General features: G+C 37.9%; 1 protein-coding gene across 2 annotated transcripts in view; it reads left to right on the forward strand.

The window, feature by feature from the left end:
• LOC104930083 (zeta-sarcoglycan) overlaps window positions 1-14,294 on the forward strand; it is a 344,655-nt gene that overhangs the window by 294,752 nt on the left and 35,609 nt on the right. For both annotated transcript variants that reach the window (XM_019257951.2, XM_027282958.1), the window contains 2 exons: window positions 8,335-8,457; window positions 11,047-11,119. In XM_019257951.2, coding sequence (XP_019113496.1) covers window positions 8,335-8,457; window positions 11,047-11,119 — 196 coding nt within the window. The remainder of the gene's footprint in view (window positions 1-8,334; window positions 8,458-11,046; window positions 11,120-14,294) is intronic.

The raw sequence follows: 14,294 nt of genomic DNA on the forward strand, positions 1-14,294 counted from the left end.
ATAGCAGTAACATTTAATCAGACAGGACTGACAAAAAAAATGCCAGCAAAGACACTTTGCAGAAGCTGTAGTACGGCTCATCAACTGATCTCTGGTGTATGAAACGAGTCCCAGAGATAAGCATTTTAAATATTAGCATTTTGATAAAAGCTTCTTTAGAAACAAGTATTGTAGTAGTACAGGGCTGCTGCTTAGTGAAAATAGTATTCTGTTTTGTTTAAACTATGGAGGATTATGGTATTTGTTTTTCTTCGACAAGCATGTCATACCCCTCTCTGCCTTGCTGCAAAAATGCCAGATAAGGGTAAATTATCATCATAGTGTACAATATTCTGTCAGATGATTTTAATTCTGGTGTATGAGCGTGTTTAATAACACTTTTAGTAAAATATTTTAAATAAAATGGTAATAAATAATACAGAATTGATGAGTAGAAAAAATCTGAACTTTGAGCAAAATCCAATACAATGAAACATGAAGGTTCTCTAAAGCACCTAGCCAAAATGGAAAGATTTCAAAAGAGTAAGCATCAAAAAAATAATTGTGAATTTTGAACGTGACGCGTGACAGATGTTTGGTTCTGGAAAACAGAATGACCATTTCTTGATCGGTTGTGATGAAACTTTAGTTGATCCTTTTTTTCCTCAGAACCACAGGCTCATTTGCTACCCATGAAACGAAATGTTATTAATAATTTCCTCAGTGAGATTAAAGCATTATTTATTTATATATTTCCAAAAAGAAGAGCCATTTTACTCAACATTTGATTAAATATTTCGACACATGTGCCATGCATTGCGTAATGTGGTTTACACAAATCTCCCCTCAGGAACATTTCCACTCGCAGAACACACAAAAGAGCCTACTGGGCTTTTGAATATTCATTAAATTTGACATTCGAGAAAGGAGGGGAACTGACAAGCATATCAGCTTGACTCACTCAACAGAATGCTCGCATTAATCCGCTGATAAGCTTTGCCATGTTTTAATAACTATCAAAAAGTTTAGTGAGTGAAAGCTAGAATTGTGACATAGAAACTATACATGATGTTATATTGCAATCACTGCGCTGTAGAATAATATGTGAGATGGTTCACTGCTCATTCCTCTTTCTTTGCATGATTATACATTCAGTAGTTTACATGAATAAAACATATTCCATGTGACAACATCCCAAATTAGTTAGTTTACCAAATGTGTTTGTATGTGAATGTGTGGGTTGATGATTATTGAAGCATAGCCAATGGGTTATGGGATTAATGCCAATATAGTCTAAGGAAGAGTTGCTGCTAGTCTTAAGTTGACAGAAAAGTCAAAAACATTGTTTATTTTCAAGGAAGCAAACACAGATTTGTTCCTGCCTCAAATCTCAGGGTCTCATTTGGTGTATTTGATTTCAAGAAAGTTTGATTGAGAGTGCATGAGTAAGTTCCTTAGTGTTAACATATATACACTGCTGTAACTGTGTGAATGTGTGGGCACAGACACCAAGGTAGCACAGTGTCTTTTAATCTGGCCAATGATCATCTCAGGCCTATAGCACTCAAGACATACAGCCATCCAACTCTCAGAAGCACACATGGATACATGCAAACATCCATGTAACGTAAAAAAAAAGTTATTTTAGACAAGCAACATTGCATGCAGATCCAAAGTCTTCATAGCTTAAGACTGACAACATTAGTTCATAATTTCCTTAAATGTTTAATATGGACCATATTGACCATATATGACAAATTCTCACTAGATACACAGTTGCCAGGAAGCACAAATGCATAAATGCATTTGAAAGTGTAGATTGTGGTAGTAACCATGTGACAAGAATGCCTATACAAAGTAGTGCTCAAATAAGCAACAGCAATGTAGTATCGCTTTTATCAAACAGTAAAGGACAGTCATAGTCCTTGTAAGTCACAGGCACACATTTTTGAAGAGGGAAAGGTAAAGTTATAAAGATGGCATTGCACCTGCTATTATTGGACAGATCCTTTCAGAGCAGCTATTAAGGCTCTAGGACTAAAGAGGCCTGAAGTCCCCCCCAACCTTTTAGTCTAGACTACGTAGCTGTTGAATGGGCCCTGCCAAGAGATCCCAGGCTGTACTTCAATTCATAAAAGGTGAAAAATGAATAAGCCAATGGGCAGACCCAGCCAAGCATTAAAAGCAGCCAGAGAAATCTTAAAAACAGTCATAAAATCCACATTTAACCAGTGCAAGGACACTAAAGATTGAGTTATATAACCTCATATTTTACGTAAAAGCTTTAATGCTGCATTTAGCATATTGCCAGAAACTATAGAGCACTGTAGAACTATATAGTCATTCAGATGAGACAAGATATGATAAAAACTCCCTAATTCTCTTGGCTAAAAAAAATATGCATGGACAAAGATGTATGCAAAAACTGACCAGACACACACACACAGAACAAACAATTACATGAATGTCACATACTGCTTCGCACACTCCTGTGATCTCTATTCTCAAGGAGTGTGAGATACTGATGGTGGGAAAAAAGTGAGGGTGTCGGGGAGGCATAATCAGAAAGCGCATTAAAGCTGACTTTAATTAAAAATTCATCTTGACCTGTTTGGGAAAATCAACCATGCATGCAGTGTTTATTTGGCTTAGCCACACTCTTCTTTGTACCTGTCCCCAATCCTTTTACAGTGTCCTCTTGCGTCATATATCATCATTGCTCTAAGCCCTAATTTAAAGCCTTGAATTAAAAATCCAGGATAGCAAACCTATATAACTTTATTATAGCCTCAATGCTTTAATGTGCAGCAGTAAAAAAGTTACATAGGGACCATTTTAATGTCCTCCCATTAATTACAAAATACAAATTGGGGAGCTCAGAAAGTTTAATAAATTGTTTCCTTTGTTTTTACCCTTTTTAGTACTAGAGTGGCAAGAACAAGATGAGGACGTCTCTAACAGGAGGCAGAGTTAATTGAAAGTTGTGATGAAAGGAACCTATAAAGCATTAAAGTGACCATCGGGCGCATGGTAATTTAGAGAATAATTCTTCTAGTTTTTTTGTCTTAGAGATATCAATTAGAAGCACTTTCTCCAGTCTCAGCATCACAGCTGATGTTCATGTGCCCTTGGACATGTGATAAAAACCCCTGTTGCTTCAGCGGAGCTTTCACTGGCCCAACAGTGCAGAGCTGTAAGAATAAATTCCTTTTGTGTGTAGGCCTTCATCCTTCTTTTACCACCACTCACCAAAACGATTACCTTTTTACACATCCAGCAGACACAAAGCAACAGTATCCACTTTAAAGTGCTTCTGGCTTACAAGTGCAATATTCACTCTCATATAATCTCTGCTTTGGTTTCCAATAATTGAGGGTCTTTTTAGCTGCTAAACGCTCCTCTTTGTTCACCAGCTGGTGGTGGGTGGTGGGTAGCATACAGTGGATTTATCAGCTTTTTTTTTTTTTTTATTTGCTAAAAACTGCCAAATGCATCTGGAACAAAGCTGATGGCAGCACTGAGACTGAAACAAAACAGTAAAGTTGTGGGTATAAAACCAAAACAATGAGCTGAATGATGCTATAAATGCCTATGGCACTCAAAGGAACTGCAAAGTTGAATGATAATTCTCTGTTTGTTCATGACTATTAGTGACCTTATCACATTTCATATAGTCATCAGCCCCATTGTTATGATAGAAATATTGATTACAACTTTTTCACGTGTCCTTTATTACTACTCTTTGTCTCAAGACACAACAGCAAGTTGGATAATTGATCAGTGTCGTTGACTGCTTTCGGCTCTCTGAGTGCCCTCAATTTCTTTATGAATATGAGACAAGAATGGGGGCTTAAAAACAACCGCCACATGAAAATTCATTGGCAAAGTAAAATATAGAGAGTAGTATTCATACTGTGATAAAATAAGATAGAGTAAAGACATGACTATGTCCTTAATGCACACCCATTTCAGATCAGTGTGGATTGTACAATATCCCTTGTCACATTAACATCTCATAGGAGTAAAGAAAATGTAAAAGAAATGTTCCACCAACTTTTTCATATATTATTGCAAATATTGCAGAGACTGCAATTAATGACCTCAGCGTCAAGACGTTTGCTAAGCAGGGTTTTGTGTGGAATTATATTTGCTGACAGGGGTTTTGTCTGAACCATGACAGCTAGAAATTAAGATGTGACAGCAGGCTGGTCTGAATAGGCAAAAGTTAGTTGAGCATGCATTCATTATCCCAAATTATATGGAAAAAAAATGCAGTGTTTGTGTGTTTCAAAGTGCACCATGGTTAAAATATTCAAATGTCTGTGATATCTGCAGGGCATCCTAGTTGCTCAGCAGACTGACGCTCATGTCACATGCTTGAAATGTTCAACACTTCAAAACTGACTCAGGACCTCAGTCACATTTAGTGTTCTGTAATGCTGATTTTTTCCCCCTAACACCTCTCTTCATCAGTGAGATATTACAAAAGCGTTATTATTACTGAAGGTTCCTGCTGAGGGAGGCACTTGTGACAACAGAGGAGATCCTGTCAGGAAGTGATTATTTAAGTCAGCGCATCAATTAACATGTCTTCCTAACGAGGATTCCTGTTGTTAGTGGTGACAGCCGAATTACTTTGGTGTTATCAGTGGGAGAGGCATTTGCACAAGCAAATTAACTGACCAAAAGCATTTAATTTATACAGAATTAAAATTAGCTACCTGCAGATCGCAAACAAGATGAACCAAAAAGGATCAGCCAGTTATTATTGGACAACTCTCTCATGTTGTTGACAACTAAATGTGTCAAATGTGCATAATGATGAGTGACATTGAACACAATGAAGTTACGTAATTACAAAGTGTCTACATTTTATTAGGTTTGCTGCAGATATTGATATTACAGTCTTTTATGCTTTATTCTTTTCACTGTCTTCATTCTGAGCAAACATTTCAGAAATGACTACAGCTATTTTAAGCCTTTCTTCCATTTCGCAATTTAAAGGATGGCTGACTGACACATCAAGAACTTAACTCAGAAGACGTTTTACAGCATCAGAAACAGAAAGTGAGCACATCTAATGTTTAATTATCCATTGCAACACGGCACCACTGTTTCTCATTTACATAAAGTGAAACTGCTAAACAGAGATGTTTCTGGCAGCCATCGCTCCACTTTCACTTTGCCTGTTCTTTTATCTCAGCAAACCTTTGAAATTAATAACTTCTGACCACTGTGTCTTGTGTTGTGGTTGTGGAGAAATTGCTGAAGTCAATGGTCAGTGGTGAGGTCAAGAGGGGAGAAAGTATTCAGGAGCTTCTGATGTCTTATGCTGTGATATTTATTGATGCTTGGCCAAGGAGAATTAGAGACACTCTCAAAGTAAATCAAGTGCTTGAGTCAGTCTCACATTCTGCCCAACTTGTGCTGGTGGATAGACTTTAAGCCCCAAGATAACACCACAAATACTATACGCCCCAAATTAGTCAAAGAGAATGTCTTTACTCATGGTCAACATATTCTAGTCTGAAGACACAGATGTCTTTTTACGCCAACTGGAACGTCAACGGCCAGTTATCTATTATGTCTAAGAAGGCAGAATACTGTAGGTCTCTTTGACCCTGACCAACACAGTGTAGATATAGACTGGCACCTGCTGTTCTCAGTCAAAGCCAAGGCCCACACGTGACCTTGTGCAACCTAAGGATAGAAAAAAGTTAGTTGTTTTTTATCTTCTCTTCTTTTATCATTTTTATCTTCTCAGGTTCATTTCAAATTAAGTATTAGGCACAAATATGGTATCACACATTACAGCCCCAATGCAAAGATTGAGTCATAATACTGAAGCCAAAGACCAGATCATTTTAAGATAATCTTTTATACCTTTGTGTTATTTTAAGAAAGCATCTAGCGGTGTACGTATTGATTTCAACCCCTCGCCTCAACTCCCTCCAAGCATGTCCAGCCCACTGGCTGCAACCATGAGAAAAATGCCTTATCAGGAAACACCTTGTTTGTTCTGACCTACTGTAGAAACACGCTGACTCTTTGGAAGAGGACTTGTAGCTTCTTTAACAATGAGAGCATCTTATAAAGTAACAACAATTTAAAAACTAACAAAAGTATAGTTATACATTTAACTATATTATTATATTACATTTGTGCCACATCCTGTAAATGCAGCCACCTAAATCTTAGACACTGGACCTTTATCCAGCTAATCTCTCTTATCCGTAAATATGCAAGAAATTCTTTTTCAGAAGATGCAATTTTGCGGTATGTCTGAAATGCATTCGTAACTCTGGCTGCCTATCTCAAAGGCAAGAGGACATTTCTCTGTGACTAAAACACAAATCTTTGGAAATATATACTGACCTGCAGACATGTTGGAAATCTGCACTACGAGCTGTATTATAGGACAAAAGCTGCCAAAGAGGACTAGCTAGACGTCTAAGACAGCACCTAGCACAGCACATCTCCAAGTCAAACCAGCTTCACTTTCTCTTTAACGCTCCTTCTTGAAAGTGAACAATCTTTTTCTGCTTTCTTTTATTCCCTTTCCACCATACTTCTCCCATCTTTAACTGTCAACCCCCACCCCTCCATCTCCTAAGCCCTTGCATACATTTGTTACACACATGCACACACCTTGCCTTCGGCTGAGCCTTTCACAACACCAATCTCAATAGCTTTTTCACACAGTTGGTGTAAGAGTGAGAGGCTTAAGGAGGGAGAGATAGACAGGATAAAGACAGCAAGAGAGAGATGAGCAAAAGAGCTTAATCCCAGATTGATGGCTGCTAATAAAGTTTGATTATTACTGACAAGGCACTCTGGGTTTCTAATTGACACTTGTAATAGCCTGGGAGCCCAGACAGTGAAGGAAGGGGATAGTGAGAGAAAGACAGAGAGAGAGAGGCTTTTCTTTAGGCTCAGCAGGGTTGAAATAGCAGCACATCACAGTCCAAATCACAAAATGAAGGGAAACATGGTTGAACAAAATGAACCAAAGGCAAACTGCCATTGAGACCACTGTTGGTGATTTGTCAACTTTGTCAGTAGATTGATCAATTTTTCAGACCTCACTGCCAACTTTTTTTCTTGAAAAGGAACCAGCAACAATCTACTGAGATTTTGCAACTATTTGGAACAATGTCAAGGTTTTTTTTTCTGTTTTTGTTTTTTTCCTGTTGCAGCCATTGCCAACGAATAATAGATCACGCATAGACAATAGACATATACCTCCCATGAGAATGGGAATAATGGCAAATAGATTTGCACGCAGATTCTGGTGATTTAAGCTTTTTACATATTTCCTTTCCATAGAGCATAACTTAAAGTTACGGCTTAGTGTTACATGCTGCAATGAAAGCAACATGAGACATGGCTCCAGTGGGATGGTACAGCAGTGTTGCTCAGCGTGTGCTGTGTAGCAAGGCAATTGTTTGTCAGGATGTTAACCAAAACATATCAGCTTGTTTTCAAGGTTCTTCTTCTTTTTTGTTCTTTCCGAGAAACCAGAAGAATAAACCAGCTTGGTCCATCTTTTTTTTTGTCATTCTGACACACCACACAGTGCTTTCTGTAGGTTACCAAAGCATTGCCCTTCCTTGTGGACTCAACTTTGAAATAAATAATTTTAATTTGAGTTCTTGGAGAAATGTTACCTTTTAGGTCACAGTAAGACTCTCACCTCAACTCTTTTTTTTGTTTGTCTTTAAAGGATGGAGGTGTTTTTCTCACTAGATTCTCTCTACTTTATTTTTTACTGTCTTTAATACTACTTAGAACACACAGTTCACATTATTAATACAATGAAAGTGTTTTTTTTTCTGTCAAAAGGTAAAACTGTGTCAAGTAGTGTCTTTACATATTCTAAAGTTGCTTTGTGAGACCCTGCAGTTCCTTTCAAAGGATAATTTTGTATGCTTGAGGTCTTAGTCATAAAGTCATAAAAGAAATGTTTTACATCATTAAAACATTTCACCTCTGAGGTCCCAGCTTACAGTTCATCTTCACTGTGACAATGTGGGTATATGCACAACACCTACCCACACAGTAGCTTGCTTCAATAGATTAAAAGCTGTTCATGGTCATGGCATAGTAATTTTCATCATTTGTATATTTTTATTAAATTGTTTTCCTAAGATACATTGAGATTTTACATAACCAACTCATAAAAACCCACTTACCAGGGTCAGGAAACAGTCCCCTCTTTGGTCATTCAAGCTAAACCTTCATAACAGTTTTATGAGGAGCTTTGGATACAAACATCTATATTTTGTTTAACCCAATGCCCTCTCTCTCTCTCACTCTCTCTCTCTCTCTCTCTCTCTCTCTCTCTTTCTTTCTCAGGTTCAGAAATGGTAGAGGCTCAGTGTCAGAGGTTTGAGGTGAGGAGTACTGATGGAGAGAGAGTTCTCTTCTCTGCAGATGAAGAGGAAATCAGCATTGGCACTGAGAAACTCAGAGTCACAGGTAAGGGTACGCACAAAGGCGAGGCAAGGCAAATTCATTTGTATAGCACATTTACCAGGTACCCAGGGCAACCCAAAGTGTTTTTCCAGAGTACAAGAGGAAAAGCACACAAAAAAATCCTAATGATGAAAACAAGCAAGCAAAAGCGCATGGGATAAAAACCATAAAAGCAAACAGGCACAAAACGCCTGGAGTGGAATCAATAAAAACAAACAATCAAAAGTGCACAAAATAAAAACAATAAAACATGCTATCAAATAAATCTGAAAAGTAATTAAATGTAATCAAACAGGTAGATCTTCAGCTAGCATTTGAAGGTAGTCAGCAGTGTTCCACATTTGAGCAGAGGAGAAGCTAAAGTCAGCTTCTAATACATAGACATATACTATACTATAAATATACTAATATAATGTAGATATGCAAAACGCACACTAAAAGTGACTAAGTCAGTTTCACAGTCATGTGTGAACAGGGTGTGATGTTATGCACATTTCCACCAATGTTTAATTATTATTCATAATTCTACATATTAATGTGATCTACAGGTGATGCCAAGAAGTGCGGGTTATTCTTCCTTGCTGTTAGCAAATAAACATGTAAACAAGTCTGTATTTAAAATACTTAATATGTAAATGTTTTATGAGATGGGAAATACAGTCGATACATTGTGTTTAAATATACAGTACACTCAATGCGCTTTATAACTTTTGTTTGTTTCCAAGAAAACTCCACAGGGACACCTTTATATTAGGTGTATTTAATTTAGGCAATTTTCATATCACCAAAGTTTTGTCCAGTGCAGAGTAATTGGTTAGGAGCTTTGCAAGGCAGAGGGAGACAACTTCATTGTCTGACACCCAGAATGCTCAACCTAAAATTAAATTAATTTTGCATCCGCATGTTTGACATACTGCATAATTATAAGGGCATTATCATGACTTGTTGCTATCTGAATTGTAATTAAAAGGGCACTATGAAAAGAAAGGGAAAGGGAGACAGATCAGTGAGAGATCTGAGCAAAGACAGGTAAAGTATAATTGCAAAGAAAAAAAAATGGGAAGCAATTTCATTGAAGCAGAAGAAATTTGATAGGAAAATTGTGCTTTGGTTGTCTCCAGCATCTCTCTCGTTAAATGACAGTGAGAAAATCAAGTTTGAGTGTTTGTGTGTGTACATCTCTGTTTGCTTGTGTGTTTGACTATGTCAGTAGGTACATTCTTTTATTTTTCAGGAACAAACAAAATATGCATTTTCACAAATATAAAACAGATGAACAATGTCTCCACACATTGCTGCCCTATGCAGTAGCGAGAGGTCTAGAGCAAAGACGCTAATGAGAATGTTTGCATGTATGTCTGCTGTTTATCACCATCAGTTGGTGCGAGTAGGTATCATGGCAGCTAGTGAGGTGTCGTATTAATGAGCTTAAATTCCATGTTTGAAAATATAAACCCAGTTTAAATTCCAATGTACTGGTTTTCAAAAGCTTCATGGGTATTGTGTAGCAGGACAGGTGCCACCCAACAGGAATGACAAGCTCATAAACATTTCATGTACACAGCAGAGTGCTGGGGGGGGGGATCTCAAGCCAGAACAAACACGGCCTATGATTGACAAAGTGAGAAACATCATTTTATAGAGCAGCAATCAAAGACAGCAACACACACTTATATTTCCACCATTTTGACAGAACTGGGAACATTTCTTATTTTCCTTTTTCCTTTTGTTGGCAGTTGCGCTGACACACATACACATTTGTGCAGTGTTCAGTGGGGCCTTAGAATATATCAGGGTTTCCACTGACAAATACAACAGTACCCTACAAGTTTAGATCCTTTCAATTGCACCTTTTTGAAGGTGTGGTCCTCATCCTCCCCTCAGTTCTTCCTAGAAATAAACTTGACATTTAACAATTTAATTAGCTGTTTGTTATTTGTGGACCTGCCAATAAGAAAAGTTACCTTGCACAGTATTACATTTGTAGCAGTGCTGAGTTTCTAAGATGCCTGCTATAGTCTCAGCAAGAGCCGTGACTAGCACTTTCCCCAAGCATCTGTTCAGGGCTGCAGGCTAAAGCAGAGGTGCTTGCTGTACACGGGGGGTTAAACACTGCATTATATCAGAGCCAACCTTAACTACAGGACAGTTATGTTCATTCTGCATGCTACTATTTTGCATTAGTAAAATATGTTTAGGGGGGCAATAAAATGCCATCTGGTTGACATTTTATTAACATTTCAGAAACAAATAAGCAACAACAAAAGATTAAGGCACCTAAGTACTTTAAACAACTTTGTTAAGATTAAGGAAAGATTATTATTAAGTGTTAACATCTAACAGTGTGTTCCCCATTCTCCTTATTTTCATACTACTCCAAACGCTGGTACTATATGTACCATTACATTACTACTGGAAAATATTGTCTCTTTTGAACAGAATTTGTATGACACACATAAGATCTGAGCGCTGCGTCATGCATTTTAAGGGCCTGCATCAGCTCCAAGAACAGAGATATGATGCAATATTGTGCAGGCTTTCACATAAAAGATGTGTTTTCTTTTCCTTCCTTTCCTCTTACCCTCTCAACAGGGAATGAAGGCGTGGTGTTCAGCCATTCTGTAGAGACATCACATGTGAGGGCAGAACCCTTCCAGGATCTAAAGTAAGTTTGCTAAATGATTGTGTGTGTTTGCGTGGGTATGTGTGTTGTGTCAGACAGAACTCTGGCACAGTGGTTCACTTTACAAGTTCCCCTTGTTGTTAATATTTTACTTGTGGTAGGATATGTATGAATTGTGTGTTCTTGTAAATAATTACTAAGATAGTAACACCACAAATAACAATCTAGGTGAAAATGTGTTATGTATAAGTAACCAGTCCCGTTGTAGAGTGTGTTCCTCACTTATAATCAGCCGACTGAAAAAGGAGGTGTGCTGGTGATTGGCAGCCTGACAGAGGTAACAAAAGCCCCCCCAGGCTACAGTGTACAAGGGTCACACTGTTACCAAGTGGAGCCTTCAACAGATACATGCACTGGAACAACGCTTAGTTTCTGTCATCTATTTATATGTGGAATGTAGTCTATTATTTTTCAGCTACTGTTTGACTTGAAAATGAAGAACGCAGTTTGCATCAGACAAAGTTGTTTGTCTGATATAAATTATGTGAGCTAATGAGGGCAGGGTGTTTGATGGGAGGTTATAATTTATCTTTGATTTTGATTCAAATAGGGTAGCAAAAACAACGAGTACTTGTCATTACAGGCGGCTCCTCGATAATGCTTACATAACACAGTCTGAACAAACATTTCCCCCAATAACAACTGTCTCTGTCACTGCATTAGGATGGGCCACACTTTTTTTCAAGCGCATATAAAGTTTGTTTTATTACTAATGTCTCAGCAACATTTGGGTGTTACCAGACAGCATTTACTGTAGCTCGAATGACTTTTGGTCAGGGAGGAAAAGACAAACAGAGTGGGAGGAAGGGAAAGAGATAAAGGCACGATGGAAACCAAGATGCATGGAATTTTCTTTATAAGGGAAAAAGTGGAGAAGGCCAGAAGAGAAAGCAGGGCTGGGGCAGGGGTGGTGAAGAGGACAATCAAAAGATAGAAAAAAAAGAAGACAGAAGGCAGAGAAGGGTGACAGAGGGAAAAAGTTCAGGAGGAGGGGATGAAAGTTAGCGTATATAAGAATAGATTAATTTGAACCAGCTCCTGTAGAGAGATTGAGTCGTAGCAGCAGCAGATAATGGACTACTGCAAATATATGAAAACATTCAGGATGAGAAAATAGCCACAATTTCTTTCTTTGGAAACAAGTGGAAAATAGGAAGCGTAGAATATTGAACCAAACTATAGGACTGGCCTTTTGTTTTTTCAGCACTTCAATCAGTCTGCATCATGCTTGGGAGCTCTTTTCTCTAAGACATTTACAGACACCTTAATAGATTCCCATGTTGAAGCTGGTGTTCTTCCCACTTTATTGCATTGAGCAAATTGCCTGCTCAAGTTGATTCTGAGTTTCAGATCATTAGAGTGATTGTTTGTCTTGGCTTTGGGTCAGGCAATGCTAACTCTACTCTTTCTTTTAGATTGCATGTCTTTGCATCACCTTGAATCTCATTCCCCATGTATTGTATGTAGTTGGATCAATGAAGAGTCCAACAAGGGAATGGAAAGTAAGACTAATCATGTTAGGGTTAGGGGTTGCACCTGATAGCTCAGTGATACTAGACATGTGTTTGCCAAATCCTGGCTTTGAATCCAGTCTGGGACATTTAGTAACTGTCTTCATTGTCTCTCTTTCTCCAGTATCCCCCATTCTCCTCTCACTGTATAATTCCAAGCAATAACCTTTGAAATAAAAAAAAAAAGAAGAAGAAAGAAAAATGTGTCAGACATAAAATAAAAAAAGAAAATGAAATTACTTGAGACAGAAGTATAAGATGGATGGACAGAGACAAAAGAATGGTTTAAAGCAAAGTAAAATGGATAGCAGAGGAAATAGGACCTTATACATGCTGAGGGATCAAAGGAGAGGATAGAGGGGAGGCATTTTGAGGAGTGGCTGAGCTAGAGGGAGTTAGATTAGTTGAGGGGAACCGTAAAGTGATAGAGGGAGGTTTGGGGTTAGGTGAGAATGGACAGATACAGAGAGGAGGAGGAGTGAGAACATTGGGTCAATGGATGGGTCAGTGCAGATGAGCAAGGCAATGAAACCTGTGGTGAAGGCCTCAGGTGAAGAAAGAAAAAAGGAAGCACCCTAGTGACTGTTATAACTTCAACACAGCAAATCCAGTAGTCTACCTTAATATTTTCCATCATTTTTAACAGATTTAATGTCATGGATACCTTTGTGGAGTGACATAAAACAAATTATCGCTGTCAAGAAGCACTTAATGCATCGGATTGGCATGTATTGACCCTGTCATTATCAGCATCAAACAAAACTGTCACTTATGTAGTACGTATACGGATAGAGAACACAAATATCACACACATTAATCTAGCACAAAATAAATCACCAGCTGTTGAAATCACAACATAAAAGCAGTGACACACCTAGTGCACATTAAAAACAATTCACACATTAAGGTGCACACACACACATGAGGACTTCATGGATTAAAATGCACATTTAAAACAAATTTATGACATGCATGAAGTGAAACCACTTCACACACCGACACACAGCACTGTCAGCGCAACCGTATGAATGAATTAAGAACAGGAAGTGACACACGTTAAATGACGTCACCACATGCAGGATTAATGAAAACCATAGAAAAATATCACTGATAAAAAAGCGATTACATGCTTGAAATACCCCTCTCTGTCTGTCAGTCATTAGCTGGTAAATGGTATGGAAAGAAACAACGTAGAGACAAGAATCATAGACATTATCATGATGATTTATTTCAGTTTACAGCTGGGGTAAAGTCAATATGAATAGATATTTCACTTTACTGGTAAAGATTGTATCACCACAAAAAGAAAGTACAGGTTATCTCCTCTTTTACACATCCTCAGACACATTTTTTTACCCAAGATTTCAATCTTATCTTTTTGTCTTTTTTTTTATATCTTTGTTATCATCTCTCTCTGCTTCCTAACTCTCTTGTTGGCTAACTCTTATATTCATGCGCACACTTTTGTCTTTCCCGTTCTCATTCTGTCTAGCCCTTCCCACACATACATTCCTTCTTTCTGCTCCTATCTCCCGTTCTTTTTTCTGTCTCGTTATGAAAAGTAGAGCGTTATGCAGTGAAGGTAAATGGGACATGTAATGAGCGGATTGAAGTCCATTTAAAGCTAATGATCTATCTTACAGTTT

The sequence above is a fragment of the Larimichthys crocea genome, chromosome X (genome assembly GCF_000972845.2).
Source record: "Larimichthys crocea isolate SSNF chromosome X, L_crocea_2.0, whole genome shotgun sequence".
NCBI lineage: Eukaryota > Metazoa > Chordata > Actinopteri > Sciaenidae > Larimichthys > Larimichthys crocea.